Source organism: Emydura macquarii, unplaced genomic scaffold (assembly GCF_026122565.2).
Source record: "Emydura macquarii macquarii isolate MOO-44397 ecotype Brisbane River unplaced genomic scaffold, CSIRO-AGI_Emac_v2 contig_845, whole genome shotgun sequence".
Classification (NCBI taxonomy): Eukaryota; Metazoa; Chordata; order Testudines; family Chelidae; genus Emydura; species Emydura macquarii.
Genome location: NW_027130982.1, coordinates 57,626 through 81,407, shown reverse-complemented (window position 1 = coordinate 81,407; position 23,782 = coordinate 57,626). Strand labels below are relative to the sequence as shown.

At 60.2% G+C, this 23,782-nt stretch overlaps 2 protein-coding genes across 3 annotated transcripts; one reads left to right on the top strand and one right to left on the bottom strand.

The window, feature by feature from the left end:
• The first annotated feature begins 1,472 nt into the window (after positions 1-1,472).
• Positions 1,473-18,377, top strand: ADCY4 (adenylate cyclase 4). Of its 2 annotated transcripts, none has more exons than XM_067543441.1 (25): positions 1,473-1,636; positions 2,308-2,505; positions 2,624-2,785; positions 3,153-3,302; positions 4,381-4,523; positions 4,730-4,841; positions 6,530-6,657; positions 6,775-6,933; positions 7,654-7,786; positions 8,013-8,195; positions 8,474-8,517; positions 9,015-9,101; positions 9,357-9,426; positions 9,940-10,037; positions 10,189-10,273; positions 10,400-10,537; positions 10,868-10,972; positions 11,125-11,309; positions 11,496-11,580; positions 12,015-12,173; positions 13,976-14,122; positions 14,316-14,423; positions 14,648-14,762; positions 15,321-15,445; positions 15,754-18,377. In XM_067543441.1, exons 1-25 carry the CDS (start codon positions 1,481-1,483, stop codon positions 15,895-15,897), a joined length of 3,219 nt encoding a protein of 1,072 aa, XP_067399542.1. In that variant the 5' UTR covers positions 1,473-1,480; the 3' UTR covers positions 15,898-18,377. The 2 variants fall into 2 exon arrangements, with proteins under 2 accessions (XP_067399542.1, XP_067399541.1); XM_067543440.1 differs by having other exon boundaries at positions 14,633-14,762.
• Positions 18,378-19,432: 1,055 nt separating this feature from the next.
• On the bottom strand, positions 19,433-21,920 carry LTB4R (leukotriene B4 receptor). The gene is made up of 2 exons (XM_067543442.1): positions 21,855-21,920; positions 19,433-20,504 (listed from the first exon to the last, which is right to left on the bottom strand). The coding sequence occupies exons 1-2, from the start codon at positions 21,859-21,861 to the stop codon at positions 19,441-19,443; spliced, it is 1,071 nt and encodes a 356-aa protein (XP_067399543.1). The 5' UTR covers positions 21,862-21,920; the 3' UTR covers positions 19,433-19,440.
• Positions 21,921-23,782: the final 1,862 nt, after the last annotated feature.

Below are 23,782 nucleotides of genomic sequence, written 5' to 3'. Positions count from 1 at the left end.
AGGCGAGACGTCAGGGCCCCGGGCTCTGGGAACTTGGGGCTAGTTTGATCTGTGGGTCGGGCGGTGGCGTCTCTGAGCTGTGGGGCTGGTGAGGTGACCTGGGTTGGGGGTGGAGGGGGGCAGGGCAGGGCGAGGAGGGGGCTGTAGGTCGTGGGGGGGGGCTAGGATTAGCACCCACCCCATCTCCGTGGGTCTACCGGACTCTGCCCCCCTTACCTGGCTCTTGGTCCTACAGGGAACAGCCGGTCCTGGGCGGGGGGAGGCGGATAAATCCCGGCCCCCCGCCCACGTAAATTAATCCCACGGCGCCCGGGTTATAGCGAGTGGCCACAAGCCAATGGGTGCGGGGGAGGGTGACTGCCCCTAGGGGTGAGCTTAGCCACCCCGGACTCCTGGGTCCCTTTCCCCTGGGGGCTGAAAGCCGTGGGGCCCCTCCCGGACTCCTGGGTCCCCTTCTCTTTCCTGGTCTCTTCCCCAGGGGACCCGGACTCCTGGGTCCCTTTCCCCATGCCGGGCTCTCCGCCCCGGCCGTGAAAGGGTTAAGGCTGTGGGGCCGGGGCGGGGGAGGATGTGGGTGTGGATCCGAATCGCTGAGACCAGGCAGCGGGGCGGAGAAGCTACTATCACGGTCCCCTCCGACCCGGAGCCGCCCGGTAAGCGGAGGCCAGGGGGGCGCCCCACGGGGAGCAGGGGGCTCTGGAATCAATGGGTGGATACCTCTTTAAATGGGGGGCTGGGGGGTCATTAACCCTAGACTCTATCCCCGCTGCAACTTAACCACCCCCTCCCCCCCCATCTGGGAAGCTCTCCCCGGGGAGGCAGAAGAAGGGCCCGCGGTGCCTGGGGAAACTGAGGCACGGGGAGGTTAAAGGGCACAAGCGTGTTGGGGGAGGGGGGAGCTGCCTCCTAACCGCTGGGCCAGCCTTCCCCTCAGGCAGACAGACACACAGAGGGACGGGTGTGTGTGGGGACAGACAGCATGGAGAGACCTGTCCGTCTACCTCGGGCATTAGAGAGACAAGGTGAAGGGCTGGGGGAGGGGATCCCAGGGGTGGGCTAATGGGGGGCTGCGGGTCGGGAGTGAGGGGCACCGGCGGAGCTCGGGGGGGAAGCAGCCAGCCAGCTCTGGGCTAGACTGGGATGGGGGTGGGGGCTGTGGGTCAGACCTGACATTAACCCTTTCCTTTCCTTCCCCAGACTGAAGAACGACCCCCCGACTCTCCTGACGAGCCCCCCCAAAAAATCCCTAAGGAGGGGGCCCCCCTTTGCCCCCAGGACCTTCCGGGCATGCTCCCTAGAGGGCGATTTTAGCGGGGACCCCCCCCACACTATTCACACCCGGGGCAGGGGAAACCTTGGGGGTGGGGGGCGGTGGGTGAGTGAGCAGGGGAAGGGATCCCCAAGGGAGGGATGTGAAAGGGGGTGTCCCCCAGGCAGTGCAGGGGGGGATCCCAGCCGGGGTGGGGGGGGGGGTCCCAGGATGGCCTGTCGGCGGCGCCCCCCGGCCCAGCGGCAGGATTTGTTCTACCAGACCTATTACAGCCTGAGCCAGCTGTACCCGCTTCTCCTCCTGCTCCTGCTAATCCTGCTGGCCGCCTGCCTGGCCCTGCTGGCCGCCCACCTGGCCAGCGGCAGGGTGAGGGGTGCTGGGGGGCCGGCCTGGGACAGGGTGGGGCCAGGGGGGAGACACGGGCCCCCTCCCAGTGACCCCCTTCTGACACTCTCTCCTCCATGTTCCTCCCACCCCACCCAGCCCCCCCTTTCCTCGGCTCTGCGCCCCACTGGTCCCCTGACCCCCAACTCCTCCTTCCTATCCCCTCCCACAGCCCACAGGCCAGGACCCATACCCCTGCTGGGCGCCCCTGAACCCCCGCCCCTTCCACTCCCCCTCGGTCCCAGTCCCCTGACCCCCAACTCCCCCCCCCATCCCCTACCTGCCCACCCCACTCCATCCCCCGAGGCCTGTAGGGAAGGATCCTCTGAGTCTGGGGGGCGGGGCAGGGGAGGTGGAGGATGAGGGGGACTCAGGCGACCGGGATTGATGGGTGAAAGGCCGCCGCGGTGGGGGGGTGTTTTCTGCCCTTCGGCTGCCTGCCCCCCAAAATCTCTAGCTGCTCCCCGGTGGGTTAGCGGATCAGCACTGCCACTCAGTGGCCAAAGGTGGCAGCGCCGCAGCTTTGCCAAGTCCCCCCCCCGGCCCCACACCCTGGGGGACAGTGACCCCAAGTGCCCCATGGGGAGAGCGGGGTCTGCAGTTCCCCCCCCCCCCCCGTCCTGTTCTCACACTGCCCTGTTCCCGATTCCCAGGATCTCGCCTCCCACCTGGGCTTCCTGGTCACGCTGGGAGTGGGCCTGGCCCTCTTCTCCCTCACCCTCTGCCTGGTCTGCGTGGAGGGCATCTTCCAGAGAGGCACCCGGGTCTTCTCTGCCGTCATCTGGGCCGGCCTCCTGGCCATGGGCTACGTCTTCACCTTCACCGGCGGACTGGTCACCGCCTGGGACCAGGTGAGACCTCGGGCGGCTGCTCTGGGCCAGGGGGGTGGGGGGGGACGGGACAGGGGGCTGTTACCTGGAAATAACGCCCCAGGCTGAATCTCACCCAGCCCGACTTCCTCCCCTCCAGGTCTCCTTCTTCCTCTTCATCATCTTCACCGTCTACACCATGCTGCCCGTCCGCATGCGGGACGCCGTGGTGGCCGGCCTCGCTTCCTCCCTCTCACATCTCATGGTCTTGGGGGTCTACCTGTCCGCCGGGCAGGGCTCGCGGGCCGAGCTGGCTGTGCAGGTGAGAGCCCCCTACCAGCTGCCCCCCTTGTCCTCCCCCATAGCAACCCCTTCCCTCTCCACCCTTCTCAGGTGCTGCCCCCTTAGCTCCGCTCCGACCTGCCCCACTTCCCGTGCACATCACCCATTTCCCAGAGCCCCCTTCTCTCCCTGCTCCCCCTTTTCAGCCCCCCTGTTTCCCCATGTCGCCCCCTTTCCCCTAGCTGCACCCCGTGACGCCCCATAGAGTTTTTTCTTCCCCGCCCATGTCTCTGTCTCCATAGCATCTCCCATCCACATGCCCCCCACCCAGATGTCCCATGGATCCCTCCCTCCCTCCCTCCCCCTGGGCCCTGTCTCACCCTCCTCTGCCCCCCTGCCACCCACAGCTGCTGGCCAACGCGGTGATCTTCATCTGCGGCAACCTGGTGGGGGCCTACCACAAGCACCTGATGGAGGTGGCTTTGCAGGAGACCTTCCAGGAAACCTTCAAACTCATCCAGTCCCGGGTCAAGCTGGAGTCTGAGAAGCGGCATCAGGTGAGGAGGAGGGAGGCCGAGATATTTGTCAGTATGGCTTGTCTCCACATGCCCCCTTCTGTCCTTCCATCCACACCTCCATCCATCGGTTTTCCACGTAACCCCTCCGTCCATCTGGACACCGTCCATCCGGTGCCCAGACTGGTAGATTCCTCCCTTCCGAGGCCAGACGGCTCCATGGTGACTATCCCGCGTGGCACATGGACCAGGGGAGGGCCCCATGACAATTCCCAGAGCAGATCATGCAGAAAAATATCCTCCTGTGTTGATTTTCAAATGGTCAGCGAGGGAGAATCCACAGGTACCACCAGTTGTTCCCAGGGTTATTTGCTACTCACCATTGAAAACGTGATGTCGTATTTCCAGTCTGACCATGTCTAGCTTCAGCTTCCACTCATGGGATTGTGTTAGACCTTCCTCAGCTAGGCTGAAGGGCCTGTGGTCAGATCTTGGTTCCCCGTGCGGGAAGTTATGAACCGGGATGGTGACCTCTTGGTTACGCTAAAAAGATCAAGCTCCGGGAGTCTATCGCTCAAAGGCAGGTCCTCATGGCGCTTCTCTGCAACGTCTCAGCATCCCCCTTGAGTGGTGGACGTCAGAACAGGACACGGCTTCCCAGTCAAGGGGGCCCCAGGGCCAAATCCAGAGGTCAAATAACCGCTCCGCTCCGTTTATGTCAGTCCCCTGTTGAGGCATCCCAGGCTCGGAGCAGCCCGTGTGGGCACAGAGCCGAACTGGGAGGCGGGCTGTGCCGCTGGTTCTCCACTGCGACCCCTCGATCCTTTTCCGAGTCGGATCTGTGCATCTGTGCTTCCAACCCCCACGTGCTGCCCTCCCGCACGTCCATCTACCCACCCACCCAAATCCATCCATCCACCTACCCACCCAAACCCATCCTCCACCCATCCACCCACCCACCACCCAAACCCTTCCATCCACCCACCCACCCACCCACCCAAACCCTTCCATTCATCTACATCCATCCACCCACCCAAACCCTTCCATCCATCCACATCCATTCGCCCACCCACCCACCCCAATGCTCATCACTCACCCTCTCCCCCCTGCCCACCCACAGGAGCACCTCCTCCTCTCCATCCTGCCCGCGTACATCGCCATGGAGATGAAGGCCGAGATCATCGAGCGGCTGCGGGACGGGGGCCGGCAGGAGAACGCCAACAACTTCCACAACCTCTATGTCAAGCACCACAAGAATGTCAGGTACCGAACTCCTGGCCCGTCCCCCATGCCATGGGGGGGAGGGGCATTGTGAGTGGGGGGGTTGGGGTCCCCCCTCTGAAGCGTGACCCCCCTTTATAAGCACCCCATCTGCCGAGAGCTACCAAGGCTGGGAAATCCCCTGTGTGATGTGGGGCAGGGTTTGCTGATGCCTCCCTGATTCTGTCCTCCCCTTTCCTGCCCCCCAGCATCCTGTATGCCGACATCGTGGGGTTCACGCGGCTGGCCAGCGAGTGCTCCCCCAAAGAGCTGGTGCTGATGCTGAACGAACTCTTCGGCAAGTTTGACCAGATTGCCAAGGTGAGGCGACCGGATCCCCCTGCCCCCCAGCTCCCCTAGACCCCTGCCCCTGGCATCTATCTGGGACCCCTGCCTCTTGCATCCCATGGGACCCCCACCCCAGAACCTCCAGAGACACCCCCGCAAGTCTCCATGGATCCACCTCCTACACCTCCTTCCGTGTCATTGGACCCCTCCCCAGAACCCCACATGGTGTCCCTGAACCCCCTGGGAACCTCTCCACTATTTCCCCCAGGGAGACAGCCCTCCAGAGACCCACTGACTCAGACTGAGACTCCCTAGTACTCCAATCCCCACCCAAGCCCCACGGGACCCCCTACTTTCTCCTGGGGACCTCAGGAGACCCTCCTCGTCTCTGCCCCTGGCCCCAGCCCACATCTCCAAGGACCAGTCACAGGCGGCAGGGAGGGACGGATTTCACGTCTCTCTCATAGACTCCTTCACCCAAAGGGCAGAAGGGACCATGGTGATCATCCAGTCTGATCTCCTGCCCATCTCTGTCGTGACTCGGAGCCCTCCCCCTCCCCGGCCGTTGGAGAGATTTGTTTTTAGCCGACGCAGATGGGCCATGTGCCATTGCAGGCAACCTCACCATACCATCCCCTCGAGAAACTTGATCAAGCTTGGTCTTGAAGCCAGTGTGGGGTTTTTTGCCCCCTTGGGAGGCCGGTCCAGAACTTCACCCCTCCAATGGTTAGACACCGCTGTCTGATTTCAAGCCTAACCCTGTTGGTGGTCATTTTCCACCCATTTGTTCTCGTGCCAACTGTTGGTCCCAAACGTCAATAACTCCACACGAGTTCCTCGTGTGATGCTGGGGCAAAAAGGGGGGAACGCGATCCTTGGGTGCAGAGCAGGGGAACAGAGATGATTCCCCCCGCCCTCCCCTGGATCCGGCACTGGGACATGGCCTTTTTACAGGGCTTAGAGAAGTGGGCGGAGAAAAGCCGCGAAAATAGTTCGGCGTCTGGAGGAAACATCTGAGATTGAAAAAGTTCAATAGGTTAAGCTTGTTGATAAGAAGATTGAGAAACTTGCTGGGGAGAAAAATGCCCAGTACTAGCGTGCGTGTGTGTGTGTGTGTGTGTGTGTGTGTGTGTCCTGGGCTGCCACCTGATGGTGCATGGAGGAACTCCACATAGTGTGTGTGTTTAATTGTGTCCTCTAATGGTGCGTGAAGGAACTGCATATCTGTGTTGTGTTGTGCTGCCTCCTTATGATGAATGGAGGAACTCTGTGTAACATGTGTGTGTTTGTTTGTGTGTTGGGCTGCATGGAGGAAAGCCATATAGTGTGTGTGTGTGTGCATGTCTGTTTAGTCTAGCGGAGGAAGAACAAGAACCCATGGCTGGAAGTTAAAGACGCAGAAATTCAGAGGGGGAAATAAGGTCCCAATTTCTATGTGTGGTGGTGATTTACAGTGGAATGAACACCCAAGGGAGGTGGTGTCTTCTCCATCTCTTGATGTCAGCTGCTCCTCACTGGAGGCCTCTTTGGAAGATGCTTTGGCCAAGCCCAAGGGATTAGATCAACACCAGCGGAGCAGGGGTGAAAATCCCTGGATATGCAGGTGGTCAGACTGGATTATCTGATGGTCGCTTCCCGCCTTGAAGGACTAAATCTGGGAGGAGAATTCCACCATGGCCTCACCATGAAGGACGGGTTCTTTCTTCCCTCTCTCTCTCTAGGACAACGAGTGCATGCGCATCAAGATCTTGGGGGACTGCTACTACTGCGTCTCTGGGCTGCCCGTCTCCCTCCCCAACCACGCCCGCAACTGCGTCAAGATGGGCCTGGACATGTGCCAGGCTATCAAGTGAGTGCCCGACGCAGGCGGCCTGTCCGTGGGTTGCCGTGAACCAGCTCTAATGGGAAGGGTTGTCTCCCCCCCTCCACACACACACACACACCATCTCTTGTCCCCCCCCCCAAGGAAGCTCCGGGACGCCACCGGCGTGGACATCAACATGCGGGTCGGGGTGCACTCAGGGAATGTGCTGTGTGGCGTCATCGGCCTGCAGAAGTGGCAGTACGACGTCTGGTCCCACGACGTGACGCTGGCCAACCACATGGAGGCTGGAGGAGTGCCGGGGTGAGTGGGGGGGGATGGGGACGTGGGGTTGCCCCCCGCCGGGGGCATGATGCATGGAGGCGCTCATGTGCCTGTGTTTCATGCCATCCCCCCTACTGGTGCCCGGAGGAACTGCATGTCTGTGTGTGTGGTGTTGTGTTGTCTCTTTGTGAACGGAGGAACTCCATGTAGTGTGTGTGTTTGTGTGTTGGGCTGTCCCCTAAATGGTGCATGGAAGAACTCCATCTAGTGTGTGTGTGTTGTGTTCTGCTGCCTCTTTATGAAGAATGGAGGGACTCCATGTGTTTTGTGTGTGTGTGCACGTGTGTTGGGCTGCCACCTGATGGTGCATAGAAGATCTGCATATTTGTGGGTGTTGCATTGTGCTGCCTCCTTGTGACGAATGGAGGAACTCCATGTGTTTTGTGTGTGTGTGTGTGTGTTGTGCTGCCCCCTGATGGCACACGGAGGAGCTGCACCGTTGTGTGGCACTGCCCCCAAGTGGCAGGTGGAGGAATCACCCACCTTTGTGCTGCCCTCTCTTGTGGACGGTAGGACCATCCTGCCTCTCTGCGGAGGGCTGGAGAGTGGTGCCCACCCTGCAGGTGTGAGAAGGAACCATGCCTGCAATTTGCAAAACCGCCCCAGGAGAAACGGGGTGGCAGCTGGGAAAACCCACAGCCTCCGTGCGCCGAGTGGCTCCGGTGCACGGAACAATGGCATGCCCTCTCTTCCCCCCAGGAGGGTGCACATCACAGAGGCCACCTTGTCTCACCTAGGCGGGGTCTATGGGGTGGAGGAAACCTGCCGCTGGCAGCGAGACCCCTTCCTGAAGGAGAACAAAGTCAAGACCTTCCTGGTCATTGACCCACGGGTGAGTCTACACGGCTGGCGTGACGCTGATGCAAAGGTTCATCGCGCAAAGGATTAATAGGGGCAGGGATGGGACACTGGGCCTGTCCTCTCTAGGGGGAGCCGGCTCTGATCCGGCCCCACGGCAGGGCGAATGGCTGGCTCACGGGGGGCAGGGAATGGGACAGGGTGTGTGTGTGTGTCTCTCTCTCTCTCTCTGGATGTTGTGTTGTTCTCCACCATGCCAGGCCGGGGCGGAAAGCTGCAGCGACGCCCTGTCCCCGGTGCCTGGGGAGGGCCCGAAGATGCGGGCGTCGGTCCGTATGACTCGCTACCTGGAGTCCTGGGGGGCGGCCAAGCCCTTTGCCAACCTCAAGCACCTGGACGCCAGCCCGGCCGACCAGCCGGGCTTCAGCCGGAGCAACCACTCGGTGGGTCCAGCGAGAGGAGAGGCACAGCCCTGCCCCCCGATCACCCCACTCCCTGCGGCCTGGTCCCCCCACCCGCCCACCCTACCCTATTCAACCTGCCTAGCCCCAGGGCTCAGTTCCTTCACACACTACTAGGGGGCAGCCCCACAGATGGGAGCTCCCCATTCCCTTAAAGGGGCCACACGTGGGAACTGTCTTCATTGGGTGTCCCCCCCATAGGGAGTCACACAGCACCCCATAAATCTGACACCCCCCCACCCCTACTTTTCTCTCCCCAGGAGAGTTCTCTAGGGTCCCTGAACCAGTCAAAGGCCATGGAGCGGTAAGGCGTAACCCCTTCCTGCCCCTTGAAATGTGTGGGGGCATGAATGTCTTTGGTGGGGGCCTTACTTGACATGCAGACCCCTCCCCCTCTGAATCAGTGAACCCCAAATCATGACACTCATTCTCCTCCCTCCTTGGTGGATTTGGGGGGGGGCTGGGTTCCCAGGGGGTGGACATGGGGGTGATGGTGGGGGCAGGTCTGGCTGGGGGTCTGTGGGGAGATTGGAGGGTCAGTGTGGGGGTTCAGGCTGTGGGGAAGTGGAGTTTTTTGGTGTCAGTGTGGAGGGATTTTTTCTGGTAGGGGTCAAGCAGGGACTTAGGGGTCAATATGGGGGTGATTTTTGGCGGTAGTGGGCTGAGTTTCAGGACTCCTGTCACTGATCCCCTATGGTCGTCTCAGAGTGCCCCCCTCACCTCTGCCTCCTGGGGTCACCTTATGGGGTTCTCTCTCCCCTCCCCCCACGTCTCGCCTGCCCCCCCTCATTCCATTTTCAGGGTTCGCTCCCCCAAGGGGCCGGACGAGGAGCTGGATGGGGTGGATGAGAAATTCTTCCAGGTGTTGGAGCAGCTCAACTCGCAGAAGTAGGGTCCTGGGAGGGGGGTGTAAGGGAGGGGGCAGGAAGGGAGGGAGCAATGGGGGGGGGGAAGCAGAGGACACGGGGAGAGGAATCGGGGTGGGGGGAAAGGCAGAGGGGGAGGGGCAAATGGGGGACAGAAGGGGGTGGCGAGGAAGAGGATGGGGAGAAACTGGGGTGGGGCATGGGGGCATGTCGGGGGGGGAGATCCGGATTTCCCCCCCACACACACCCCCAGCTGCTCCCCTCGCATCCCGTTCAGGCAGTGGAAGAAGTCGGAGGATTTTAACCGCATCACCCTGTACTTCAAAGAGAAACTCATGGAGAAGGAGGTGAGCGGGGCTCCCTGGGGAGGGGGGGCAGTCAGGGTGCAAGAGGGCACTTCTGTGGGGAGCTCATAATTCCCCCCCACCCCCCTGAAGGCGAGAGGGCACCAACCCCCCGGGAAACAGCTCCCCTGCGAATACGACTCTCGAATGTCCCTGCCCCATGGGCCCCCTGCTGGCCGGTGGCCCTCACTGCGGCTCTCTCCGCCCCCCTGCAGGACCCGCTCCCTGCCCCATGGTCCCCCCTGGTGGCCGGTGCCCCTCACTGTGGCTCTCTCTGTCCCCCTGCAGGACCCGCTCCCTGCCCCATGGTCCCCCCTGGTGGCCGGTGCCCCTCACTGTGGCTCTCTCTGTCCCCTTGCAGGACCCGCTCCCTGCCCATGGGCCCCCTGGTGGCCGGTGGCCCTCACTGCATCTCTCCGCCCCCCTGCAGGACCCACTCCCTGCCCCACGGGTCCCCATGTGGCCGGTGGCCCTCACTGTGTGTGTGTGTGTCTCTCTCTCTCCCCGCCCATGCAGTACCGATTCTCTGCTTTGCCTGCCTTCAAGTACTACACGGCCTGCACCTTCCTGGTCTTCCTCTCCAACTTCCTCATCCAGATGCTGGTGGCCTACAAGTGAGAATGGGAGAGGGGGCTGCGACGATCCCCTTTCTTCCCCCCCATCCTCCCCAGCTCTGCTGGTGCCCCTCACTCCCGACCCGCCATCCCCTGGGAGCCCAACCCTGGGCTCCCCATAATTCCTAGCATCTCTGCTGCTCTCCTCCAGGACCCCGGCCCTGGGCATCTCCTACAGCGTCGCCTTCTTCCTCTTCCTCCTCCTCCTCCTCATCAGCTTCGCTGGCAACCTGGCGGTAAGTGAGATGGGCAGGTCACTGCCTGGGGGGGGGGGAAGCTTGCCGCTCCAGAGCCCCCAGGTAGGGTTAATCTAACCGTCCCTTCTCCCCCCGCCCACACCCTGCTATCCCCCACTCTCCCAGAAGTGCTTCCAGAAAGGCCCCAAGATGCTGCATTGGGTGCCCTCCCTCTCAGCGGCCGTCTGCACCCAGCCCTGGCTCCGGGTCACCCTGGGGGTTACCACCATCCTCATCGTCCTCACCATGGCCGTCTTCAACGTTGTGAGTAACCGGGGAGGGGCGGAGGAGGGGGTGCAACAGCTGGGTCTGTCCCCGGCTCTGGGAGTGGGGAGTAGGGTCTAGTGGTTGGAGATGGGAGGCAGGACTCCTGGGTTCTCTCCCCGGCTCTGGGAGGGGAGTGGTGTCTAATAGTTACAGCAGGGTTGGGGGCTGGGATCCAGGACTCCTGGGTTCTCTCCCCGGCTCTGGGAGGGGTAGTGGGGTCAAGTGGGTCAGAGCATGGGGGGTGGGGCTGGGAGCCAGGACGCCTGGGTTCCGTGCCCAGGTCCATCCGTCTCGCTGCTTACAAGGGCCGTCCTCCTCTTCGAGCAGTTCTTCATCCCCACGCCCCGGTGTCCTCCACCGTCCCACAATCCCCCGGGGCCAGCCAACACCACCCGGGAATCTCTCTCGACTGATTCCTTATCCAGCGTCCCGGTAAGTTTTTTGTTTTTTGTTTTTTTTTCTCACGCGCTGCAGTTCGGTGTTTTACTTGCACGTGGACTTGGGAAGGTCTTTAACTCTCCGCCCCCTTTCTCCCTCACCCCACCCCTTCCCCCCTATGCCCCGCCCCCTCCATGTCTCCCCAGTACTACATTTACTGTTGCATCCTGGGACTCCTCTCCTGCTCCCTCTTCCTGCACATGAATTTTGAGTTCAAACTGCTGATGCTGACGCTTTGCCTGGTGATCTACAACGTCCTCTTCCTCCACAGCCACGCCTGGCTCTCCGACTGCTACGTCCAGCACCTCTACCCCAACCAGACCCTGCTCAGGTGACCCCCGGCGTGGCAGGTGCCCAGCCTGCACCTCCCCAGAGCCAGTGGAGAGCGCGGCCACCCCGCCTCCTCTGGCACAACCCAGCAGTCTCCCACCCAAACCCTACACGGTCCCGTTGAGCGGCTCTGCTCCGGGACCGGGTCCATTCTCCGCTAACCAGGTCTCTCTCCCTCCGTCCGCAGGCCGGGGGTCCTGAAGGAGCCAAAGCTGATGGGAGCCATTTCCTTCTTTGTCTTCTTCTTCACCCTGCTGGCCTTGGCTAGACAAGTGAGTTCCCGGGGGAGCTCCCCTAGAGAGGGAGACCCCTGTACTGCCACCCCAGACCCCTGGGTCCTATTCCCCCTCCCGGTTCTTCCCCTGTGGGGCCGAGAGCTGAGACCCATTGGGAAGTTTCCTGGGCTTCATTCTCCATCCTACCCTGTCCTGCTGCAGGGCCCCTAGGGGTGAACGCCCTGTACTGCTACCCCAGACACCTGGGTCTCCATCTCTTCTCCCCCTGGGTGCTGGGCACTTCCAGCCCAGGCGCCTGGCTCCCATTCCTGGTCCCAGGCTCTCCCCGCAGGTGCCGGGAGTTGCAGGCACTAGGGGTGCCATCCCGGATGCCTGGGTCCCCGTCTCTCCCCGCCAGGTGCTGGCCATTGCCTGGACCAGGGGTGGCGGGAGGGTCTGAGCCCCTCTGCGTGCGTCTCTCTCTCTCTCAGAACGAGTATTACTGCCGCCTCGACTTCTTGTGGAAGAAGAAGTTCAAGAAGGAGCGGGAGGAGATCGAGACCATGGAGAACCTCAACCGCGTCCTGCTGGAGAACGTGCTCCCGGCCGACGTGGCTCAGCAGTTCATCGGCCAGAACCGGCGCAACGAGGTCAGCCTGCCTGCGGTGCATTGCCCCTTTCAACGGGGGGGATTGCTGTCTGCTGGGACCCAGCTCTCCGGGGGCGGGGAGGGTGGTTCCTTCCCCACCAGGAATCGGTTTACCCTGAGCTGGTCCACCCCATCCCATGTCCCGTCTCCAGCTGCGGCCGATCTGAAGAAGGTGTAAAATACTGTGGAACACATCCGGCCAGTTGTGCATTGAGGGGCAAAAGAATCCTTGACCCCTGCATTTCCCCCATCCCGGTCCCTCCCCCGTGAGGCTGACAGCTACAGGACCCACAGGGATTTCATCCTGCATGTCTGGGTCCCGTTCCCCGTCCCACTCCCTTCTCCTGTGGGGCTGAGATCAGCAGGGCCCATAGGGGAACTCTCCCAGATCCTGGGTCCCATTCCTGAGATCATAGATTCATAGACTTTAAGGTCAGAAGGATCATCTAGTCTGACCTTCTGCCCAACGCAGGCCAGAGAACCTTGCCCACCCACTCCTGTAATAAACCTTTAACCTATGACTGAGTTATTGAAGTCCTCAAATCATGATTTAAAGTCTTTGAGGTACAGAGAATCCACCAGCAAGTGACCCCTGCCCCATGCTACAGAGGAAGGCATCCATGTAATAGGTTTTCCTCTCATCAGACCGGTTCTCTATACCCTTCGCCATGCTAGTAGCCCTTCTCCGCACCTGGTCCAGTCTAAATTACTTTGAGCTACCGAATCTTATCAGTTGCTTTGAGCATCTCAACATTGAACATCTGCCATTGAAATGTGGTGGTGGGGTCCGTATGAATGGTGGGCTGTTGTCAGCTGGGTGGTGGTGGTTGGATTTGGTGACTTGTCGTGTTGGTTGTCTTGGGCTTTGTTTTGTGTGAGGTGGCGGATGGGATCGGGAGGCTACGGTGGTAGAACGTGGATGAGGAGTTGGCTGGGCATGATAGATCGTGGGGGTCTGGTTGGGTTTTGCTTTGGGTTGTGACGGAGTTGGGTCTGCTCTGCTGTGTTGGCGGCTGTGTCGGCTGGCATTGATGCACTGGGTCAGTTGGAGGTGGTTGGGTTTGTTTGGTTGTGATGATGGATGTGTGGGCTGGAATTGACTCACTGGGGTGGGGTATGTTGATTGGGGTAGTTGGATGGGTTTGATGATTGCTTATATTAGTTGCGATCTTTGAGTTGAGTTGGTTGTGGTGATGGCTGTGTCGGTTGGGTTTAGTGGGCCGTGCTGGTTGGGAAGGGGTTGGATTTGGTTATCTTTTGTGATGTTGTGGGTGGGTTTGATGATGGCTGTGTGTGGTTGGCTTTGGCACACTGCTAGTTGGGGGTGTTTTGGTTTGATTGGAATTGGCTGGCTGTGGTGGGTTGTTTTGACCGATTTGGTGATGATTGTATTGGTTGGGGATGTTTGGATTTGCTTGGCCATGGTGATCAATATATTGATCGGGTTTGGATGGCGGAGTTGGTTGGAGGTGGCTGGATTTTGTTGGCCATGGTGCTGGCTGGAGTTGGCCGGTTGTGGTGGGCTGTGGCTAGCTGGGATGTGGTTCGGTTGGTTGGATGGTTGTATTGCCTGGGGATGTTAGTTGGGTTCGTCTGGCTTTAGTGAGCTGTCTTGTACAGATTGTGGCATTCGGGTGGGTTGGGTGAGGACTGTGTTGCTTGTGGGATGTGGTCATGGTGAGATTTGTTTTCCATTGAGTTGTGGCTGGGTTTGATTAGCGCTTATCAGCCATGTCCGCACGCTGTGTGAAATGATCAGAAAGTGACACGCTGTCTCTCTCTCCCGCCCACCCTCCCATACAGGACCTTTACCATCAGTCCTATGACTGTGTCTGTGTCCTCTTCGCCTCCATCCCCGACTTCAAGGAGTTCTACTCCGAGTCCAACGTCAACCACGAAGGGCTGGAGTGTCTGCGGCTGCTCAACGAGATCATTGCGGATTTTGACGAGGTCCGAGGGGGTTCAGATGAGATTGGGATGTGGGTGCCGTCTCAGCGCATTGTAAATGGGTCACGGGGCTAACCTGGGGCAGCGGGCTGCTTTCTTGATAGGGCCGGTTGGGCCGAGGACCCAATCTGAGCGAAGTGGGGTGAGCGAGATGGGGCTGAATGGACCAGTGACTTGGTTATTTCCAATCCTACAGCTTCTCTCAAAGCCAAAATTCAGTGGCGTAGAGAAAATCAAGACCATTGGCAGCACCTACATGGCAGCTACGGGATTAAATGCCACCTCTGGCCAGGATAACCAGCAGGTAACTCCTTTCCCTCTCCTTTCTGGAGCTCCAGCCAAGTGTCCCCCAGTTTCCCAGAACCCCTTGGGGCTGGGTGACAAACTCCTGAGCTTCCTTATCTTATCCCCTTGACGATGGGTTGACTGCTTCCTCCTTGGTTATGGGTGGGGTTAGGCTTTGATTGCCTGGTTGTGATGGGTGGTTTCTCCTCTCCCATTGTGATGGTGGAGGGGTTTACCCTTCAGGATGCTGAGAGGAGCTACACCCACATGGGCATCATGGTGGAGTTTGCGGTGGCCCTCATAGCCAAGCTGGACATCATCAACAAACACTCCTTCAACAGCTTCAAACTCCGTGTGGGTGAGTCCCTCTCTAACCCAGTTGCAGGAACAATCCCCCCGGTTCCCCAGGCTCTGGAACCATCGCTGTCCATTGGATGTCGCTGTGCCTATTGAATGGCCGACATTGGCCCAGCCAACGTTGGCCATGCTGGTTGGCCATGGCCAACATTGGCCATGCTGGTTGGGCACGGCCAACGTTGGCCTCACCCAACTGGCCATGATTCCCCAGTTTCCCATGATGACCCCACTCACTTGGGCACTTGCCCAGGGGCCAGTGTTGACCCTGCCCAGTTGACTGCTTTGGGGATATGCGATTTGGATCGTGGAGATGAAATGTAGGGGTTTGGGGGCATGTGACTGGTAATGGGGGTGTCAGGATTTCGGCATTGAGCGATGTAATTCTGGGGGCGCAAAGCTGGGATGTATGGTTGGAGCAGCAAACCTCAACATGCCCAAGTCAGATAATTGCTGAGGTTCTCATGAAGTGTTTGCACCGTCTCTCGCTGCACAAATCTTTACAGCTGTGTCCTCCACCCCTACATCTGTCTCTCTCCCACCCTGCCCACTTCCTCTCCAGGTCTAAACCATGGCCCGGTGGTGGCTGGTGTGATCGGCGCCCAGAAACCCCAGTACGACATTTGGGGGAACACGGTGAATGTGGCAAGTCGCATGGAAAGCACAGGGGTCTTGGGCAAGATCCAGGTATGAGGAATGACAGTGCCACGTGGGGCACTGCTATGGGGTAGCTCACAGCACTAGGGGCCCTAGCTGGGCATGCAGTGGGGAAGCTCACTGCACACACAGGAGGGGAGAAAGGGGCGGGGGGTGCAGCATGGTAGCATGGTCCCCAACCTCCCCTAGGTCCCACCAGCCATGACCCACTCATTTACCGTGGCACTGCTGTGGGGAAGCTTGCAGCACCAGAATCCCCCCAACCTGGGAGCTAAAAGGGTTGCTGCAACTACAGGGTTAATTTTCTTCCTTCCCTCCTTTACCCCTCTTCCCCCTAGGTCACAGAAGAGACCGCCAGGGCCCTGGAGAACCTGGGTTACACCTGCTACCTCCGCGGAGTCATCAAGGTGAAGGGCAAAGGCCAGTTACGGACCTACTATGTCTGCACTGACTTGTCCCGCTCCAGCCTATTGCTCAGCTGAGAATGGCCCCAGCACTGCCTGCAATGGGCCAGCGCCCATCCGTCCCACCACAGTACTTCCTCCCCGCCATCAGGGGGAGCCGGCACGGGAGACTGATGGCTTTGGGTTCATCCTACTCATGTCATGAGCTGATGCCTGGACTCAGCCTTTCACAATAGGACAAACGAAGGGCTGGGGTGGGGGCTGAGAGGGTGGTGAACCGCCATCTGAAGGAGGCGGGGAGGGGGTGCTTTTTTGAGGCAGACCCAGGAAGGGTTCAGAGGGGGAATGACACCCCCAAGAGCTGGATGGCGTGATAATGTGGAGGCTCAAGGAGAATTCAGAATAACATGATTTCCCTCAATGAGGGGCTGGGGGAGCCACATAAGAAGACCCCCGCCTTCTACCCCTTTAATCCCACATCCTTGAAGACGGTCCCCCGCCCCCCTGCCCTCAGTGCCCGGACGTGCTGTGGTCCCAGCTTTGTTCGCGAGTGCTTCCTGCTAGCCTAGCTCAGGGGCAGGAAACCACAACTTCCGGAGAGACCAGAACTGGCTTCCCCAACAAAATCTGCTTTCCCCAGGGCATGGAGGAGCCTGGGTGTGTTAGAAGTGTGGGGAGGGGAAGCAGAGAAATATGGCACCAAACTGTGTACAGAGGAAGGGAGGCAAGCCATGGGGTGTGTGTGCGGGGAAGATTCCCTATAGATTTCATATAAGCAGGGCCCGTAGGCAGCCTCTTGACAGCCTGGTAGTTCCCATCGTCAGCTCCTGTTCTCTGTCATGTGTCACTTTGCTGGACATCAACCATTCAGGCTGAAATTTCCCGAGCTGGGGGGGTTCCCTCGGCCTCATTTTTTTTTTTGTCCCCCTGGAAAATTTCGGACAAATGGGTGCCGCCATCTCCGCAATGGCCCATGGAAAATCCCCTGGTGTGCCCCGTCTCCCCGTCAACCTCTGCAGCACTTGCCTTTGAACAGCTCTTCTGCCCGGAGCCAGGGCTTGGTAATTTGGGAAAGGGCAGCTTGCCTGGAGCTCAGCCCAGACATTCGAGAGTTGCCCAGCCAAGAACCGTGGATGGTCGGGTCCGCATGGAGCCCCCTGGAACCTGGGCTTTCCCTGCAGGGGCAGAGCTGAACTCTCTGTGAACCCTAGCTGGGCCCAGCAGGTGGAAATTGCTTGATTCGTAGGGGAGAAAAACAGGCATCGGGGGGGGGGGGGGAGAGGCAAGTGGGACGAGGAGCCTGGGTGGGGAAGGGGGAACAGCTAGAGGCTGGCAGAGCAGGCAGCGCTGAGAAATGAGGCTGATTGGACAAGGGGCCTGGGTGTGGAGGCTGAAAAGGGGCACCAGGACTGGGAGCTGGGGGGCTTTAAGTCTGTGCCCCCTGGTGTGCATCCCCCCGCCCCCCGGAGTTGGGAATGGAGTTCCCTGCATCGTCCCGCCCCCCGCAGCAACCCCTGGGCGAAGCGTGCGTCTCGTCCGCCCCCCTCCCACAGCACGGGCCCGCCGAGAGGGTGACAACCTACTGCTGCTGCATACTCCGCCCAGCTCGGTGCAGCGGTGTGATTCCAACCCTTCTAATGAGCCACGGGGGGCAGGATTTCAGCCTGCCCTGTCCGCCGCCCAGTTTGCTTTTTTCTAACAACCCAGGAAATCGCCCACTCAAGCTGCATTAAAGGATTATGCTGAAGGTTGCGAAGTGGAGCGCTCCCAAGGGAGGAAACGCCCCGAAATCGGGAGGGGCCCCCCTGGAAATTTGACTTTGGGCGTGGTCTTCTAACGTCTGTGTGTGTAAGATTCTCATATTTAAGGTCCTGCAGGGCTACGCCGTGTTCTCGATTTGTAAGCGGTGTCTGTGTCGCTTACTCTGTCTCCTGCGCACACGCTGAGCGGGTTTTTTGCGGCAGAAACACCCAGACGCTGCTACAGCAGGTGGGAAAGACCTGCCACTTCCCCTGCACCGAGGTGTTAAGCAGCGGCAAAAGAAACTGTCCTTTTAATTAAGCAAAACAACCAGAGGGTGAATTTTCACACAGAGGGGCTGGGTCGGCGCCCCATAGCAGGGATATGCCCCATCCCCCCCCCCAAGCCATCTGGACACCCCCCACACTCACCCCTAGTTGGGGCTTGATCTGAGATGCCTCTTCCCCCCCCCCCAAGGGGGTGAGTTGACTCCTTACTACGCTGGTTTTAAGCAGGGGATGGGGGTTGAACTAGCTGCTCTGAGGCGGTGCTATGAAAGGACAGCTTGCGGGACCCCAGCTGGCCCCTGGGAGCTGCCAGCTGCTCGGCTGGAAGACGGGAAAAGCTCCCTGGTGAAACCCCAACTTCTCTTATTCTAGCGGGCCGTGAAAATAGATTTAGGGGAAGGATGGGCTTGTGGTTCAGGCCCCGGACACCTGCGTTCCATTTCCTGCTCTGCCACCGCCTCCCTCTATGATCTCAGATGAGTCGCTGTGGTCCCCGGGCCTCAGTTTCCCCATTTGCAAAGCAGGGACAATCGTCCTGCCTTTGCCAACTTAGACCGCAAGTTCCTTAGACGCTGGGGCTGTCTCTCTGTGGGGCTGTGTGCCTGGCTCAGCAGGGGACCCAATCTTGGTGGGGGGCTGGGCAACGTCTGGCACATATCTGTCTGCCCTGCTCCACATCCGCCTCTCAACATCCTCTCAGTACTGGTTTCCCTCCGTCCCTTTCACCTTGTTTCTCTCCCTCTGCCCTCTCCCTGGCCTTTGTCCCTCAAGCGTCCTCCTGTTCCCCTGTCCCTTCCCCTCCATCCGAGCAGATGGGCCGCCTTCTCTCCACTGTAAAATGACCCCATTCACGCCCTAAACCACGTCTCCATGGAGGGTGGAGTGCCTTTTCCACAGTTATACAAAGTCTAATTGTGCTTCTTGTGTAGCTGGGCCAGTCCCCGGTGCAGTGAAGGCAGAGATGGCTCCAGGTCACTGGAGCCTGGGTTTGCACCCCTCAGTCACCACTGGTGAGGAAGGGAGAAAGATGCTGGGGCCAGGTTGTTCAGACCAGTTCAACCCCCAAAGATGAAGCAAGCGACCACTCACCCTGCAAATTCTTCACAGTTTCACCCCCACTCCATGAAGGATCCGGAGGGGGTCCTTTGCGCCATCATCGTGGGGGCCTCCCAGGAAGATTCTTCCCTTTCCTGTCCCCCATGATTCCACGGCTAATCCAGGGTGTTGGTGGATGCAGTGGGATTGTTGGCTCTCACATCCCTCATAGTCCCAGGGCTAATCCAGGGTGTTGGTGGATGAGGTGGGATTGTTGGATCTCACATCCCCCGTAGTCCCAGGGCTAGTCCAGGGTGTTGGTGGATGCAGTGGGATTGTTGGATCTCCCGCTCCCATGTGGCCTAGGATTAGTCCAGGGTGTTGGTGGATGTGGTGGGATTGTTGGATCTCACATCCCCCAAAGTCTCAGAGCTAGTCCAGGGTGTTGGTGGATATGGTGGGATTGTTGGATTTCCTGTCCCCCATGGTCCCACGACTAGTCCAGGGTGTTGGTGGATGCGGTGGGATTGTTGGAGCTCCCATCCCACATGGTCTGGGGCTACTCCAACGGGTGGGTGGTAAGGGTCGTGTTCTCTGGGTTCCCATCCTGCCCCATCTCCAGCTTGGCCTCCTCATGCCGCTGGATGGTCCGCCCCGTCCACTGCCGCGTGCTGGACACCTCCGAGGCCGTCCCCTCAAACAGCTTGGCCATGAAGCCTATGCCGGCAGACTTGATCAAGGCACCGCCGGTGAAGGCGTAGAGGATGGGGTTGACGCTGCTGCTGAAGAAGGCCAAGGCCGTCAGGGTGGGCCGGGCCATCTTCCCAGCCATGATGAGCGCCTTGGAGTGGCTCAGCGACCCAGCCACGTCGAGGAGGTTCACCACGTGGAAGGGCAGCCAGAAGAAGGCGAAGGCGACCACGATCAGCGCGATGAGCCGGTTGGTGCGGCGCTTCCGCCGGAAGCGGGTCTCCCGCAGCCGGCGCCCGATGACCCCATAGCTCCAGATGATGGCAGCAAAGGGCAGGACGAAGCCGGTGAGGGTCTCGAAGAGGTTGTGGAAGACCAGGTGGCCGGGGGTGGGATGCGACAGGTCGCAGAGGAGGTGCGGACCCCGGCGCACCAACTTGCGGTAGAAAATAACCGGCACGGCGAGGAGGAAAGAGACCATCCAGATGGCCAAGACCAAGGACCTGGCCACGAGCTTGGTCCGGATCTTCTGGGAGATGAAAGGCTTGGAGACGGCCAAGCAGCGGTCCAGGCTCATGAGGGCGATGAGGGAGATGCTGGCGTACATGCTGACCCCGCAGATGTAGTGGCAGAGCTTGCAGACCACGGGGCCGAACTCCCAACTGCCGGCACTCAGGAGCCGGAGGAAGAAGGGGGCGGTGAGCAGGACGGCGCAGTCGGCCAAGGCCAGGTGGAGGATGAGGAGGCAGGTGACGGTGCGCTTGTGGACCCGCCACAGGGCGCTCCAGACCACGAAGACATTGCCCGGGAAGCCCAGGATGAAGGCCAAGGAGAGGATGGCCAGGCCCAGCTTGGCACCGGGCAGCGAGGGCAGCACGCCACTCTGGGTGGTGGCGTTGAGGGTGGCGTTGGTCATCGGGCCGAGAGACGGGCCTGGAGGACAGGAGGGCTGGTGAGAACTATGGGAAGGACTCCATGTGGCTTCTGCCTCAGTTTCCATAACCCCGAACACAGCCTCCATGCCCCACACCGCTCTAGTTAGATCCACACCCCCCCATGCCCTACGTAGACCCCTCCATCCCCCACCCTCCTCTGTCTGTCTATCACCTACGCACCCAGTCCTCCACGCAGTCCCATACATCCAGCCGTCTTCACACCGAGCTCGTTAGCTGGCTCCCTGCCCAGCACCAACGTGCCAGCCGGACCCCTACGTATTCGTCTATCTATCCCCCCGTCCCTGTGCCCACACTTCCAGCACCCTCATCTATCTCGCCAGCCGTCTGCACGCACACCTGTCCATCCATTGCCCCACACTCCTGTATATCTACCCCATACACCCCCTTTATTGATCTATTGATCTATCCCCATACACCCCATATCTATCCCTCTACACCCCATATATCTATCTATCTATCTGTCTATCTCCGTACACCCTACATATCTGTCTGTCTGTCTATCTACCCCATACACACCCTCTATTGATCTGTCCCCGTACACCCCCATATCTATCTGTCTATCTATCCCCCTACACCCCCATATCTACACCCCATCTCTCTGTCTATCCCTGGACACCCCCATATCTATCTGTCTGCCTGTCTGTCTGTCTATCCCCATTCACCCCCATATCTATCTGTCTATCTACATCTGTGTCTGTCTATCCCCATCCCCCCATCTGTCGGTCTGTCTGTCCGCATGCACCCCTCTATCTCGCTAGCTGTCTAGTTATCCCTTTCTCGGCTCTCAGGCCCCATGCTTGCTCTGTGGCAATGGCCAGGGTGGGGGGAGCCGGGGGGGGCTCTTCTCAAGGCGGGAAGAGGTGTTACGGTTTCCTGAGGACACTGCGGGCAGCTGATGGGGCAACTTCCCCGTTGCCCTTGCGCCGTGTGTTGCAAAGTGGCGCCCGTCCTTCCCCAGCGAAGTGTGTCGGGGGGGTGAAATTTAGGGGAAGTGGGGGGAGCTCCGGGGGGGGGGGGGGCGACGGCAGCCAATGGGGGGGGGGGTTGGAAGAGTTTGCCCGGGGAGCAGGAGGACAATGGGGCTGGCAGGGGTTGAGCAGCACCATGCACCCCGGTGATCTGGCTGCCCTCCCCCGCCATGCACCCACATCGCTCTGCCGGTGCCCCTCACTCCTGCCCCACAGCCCCTCCCCTGCTCGCCCCGCCCTGGCCTGGCCTCCACCACAGCTCTCCTGGCGCCCCCCCCCCCCCCACTCCCGCCCCACAGCTCGGCCAACCCTGGGCCTCCCTCCCTGCCCCCCCAGCTTGGCATCAGACGGACACTCACGGTTCATCCTTTCAGACCGTCGCTCCCCAGCGAAGCTTCCTCCGGCCGTCTGATCCGCAGGGCGTCTCTCAGAGCCACCCCAGCCCGTCTGGCTGCTCCGAGGCGGCTGAGTCACCGGGAGGCACAGCGAGCGGAAGTGGCAGCCGTCTTGAGTAACCCACAGGGCCGAGCCACCCCGAGGAGACCTGGGTGTTTCAGGGGGTGGGGAAAGGAGGGAGGGTGAAAAAGTGGGACCCCTTTTTCAGGGAGGGCGAGGTGCCTGCCTAAGACAAAGCCCCTAAGGGCGGGACGGTCCCGCGGACGGCGGGACGGCTGGGTCGCCCGAGGTGGTGCGGAGAAGGGACCTGACTTCTTGAGACCCAGGCGTCCGGTTCTGGCCCCCTCCCCCGTTGCCCAGAATGGGGTCCCAGTGCGAGCCCACGGGGTGGCGAAAGGGAAACTGGAACCCTCGGCCCCCCCGCCTGGCGCCGGACTGGATCGGGTCGGTTACTGGACCACAGCCCTGAGGCTGGGAAACAGGGGCCCCCAGAGGATGACTGAGCCTCATGTCACCCACCCTGCAATGACGGTCAGGGGACAGCAACCCCTAGAGAGCCCCCCCCCCAGCTCCCTGAATCACAGCCCCACCCAACACGGCAGCAGGGTCGGCGTTGCCTGCAAACTCTGACTCAGCTGTCTCGCTTCCCGGGCCCCACGCTGACCTACTTCGCCCTGTTTCCTCTTGCAGGCGGAGGGGAGCCCAGCCCTGCAACTTCCTCGGAGGGTAGAAATGTGGGGCACCACGGTACCTGACCAGAGAGGTCACCGAGTGCAGCCTCTGCAAGTGGATTGGAACCCAAGAGTCCTGGCTCCCCCTGCTCTAACCCCTAGACCCCACTCCCCTCCTGGAACTGGGGATAGAACCCAGGAGTCCTGGCTCCCAGCCCCACCCCGCTCTAATCACCAGCCCCCACTGACCTCCCAATGATGGGGAGAGACGCCACCGTTCATCGACCCGGCCCAATTACTAAAAGCACGACCTCTTTGAGTCCCGCCCGGCCGTTGCGCAGGGATGCTGGGTGTCCGCCTGAACCTCTCACAGCTAGAAACCGGTTTATTGCCTCCCCATCGCCCTACGGCACCCTCACGGGCTTGGGGCACCCCCCGCCCCCAAGATATGGGGATAGCTGCAGGTCTATTGCCCGAGAAAGAAATAAAGGCAGGCCTTGCTTGTGTTTTGAGTACTAGCATAATCCTGAGTCAGAGCGGGCTGCGCCAGGTGCTGCACACACCCCGCCCCAGATCAGGGGCCCGCCCGGGTGTGGGGTGTTGCCCAAACTCACCTCTGCCTAATTTACAGATGAAATAGACAAGGGATTGGGGGAGAAACTGAGGCACAGAGAAATTTACTTATCTGATGACTCAGTGGATCAGGGGCAGAGCCAGGGATGGAACCCAGGAGTCCTGGCTCCCTCCCCCCCCCTGTAACCACTAGACTCCCACGCCCCTCCCAGAACTGGGGCACGAACCCAGAAGTCCGGGCTCCCAGCCCCCCTACTTCGTGACCACTAGACCCGACAGCCAGGATAGAACCCAGGAAATGTTAATCGGCTAGCGCTGCCTTGTCTTGGGCCTCAGTTTATCCCCAGCCTATATACCAACCTTTCTCGCCTATGACCTGTAATGTCACATTTCACCTCAAGGAGGCAGCATTTTGCTTCCATGAATATAGAATGGACATCAGCGCCCAAGACTAAGCCAGGCCCCTTTTCGGGTACAGCGAAGGTCAACAGAAAGGATCAGAGGGCTGGAGCAGCTTCCAGATGAGGAGAAATTAATAAGACGTGGACTTTTCAGCTTGGAAAAGAGACACCGAAGGAACTAGGGGGTCACACCGATGACCTGAATAGGCAGCAGGTTTAAAAGGGAGTATTTCCTCACCCAGTGCG

Excerpts from the sequence above, each read along its gene's own strand:
- ADCY4 (XM_067543440.1), top strand. The coding sequence starts at position 1,481 with ATGGCCTGTCGGCGGCGCCCCCCGGCCCAGCGGCAGGATTTGTTCTAC. Across the intron at positions 2,506-2,623 it reads TGGTCACCGCCTGGGACCAG|GTCTCCTTCTTCCTCTTCAT; the intron begins GTGAGACCTCGG and ends CCTCCCCTCCAG. Across the intron at positions 11,310-11,495 it reads CCCAACCAGACCCTGCTCAG|GCCGGGGGTCCTGAAGGAGC; the intron begins GTGACCCCCGGC and ends CTCCGTCCGCAG.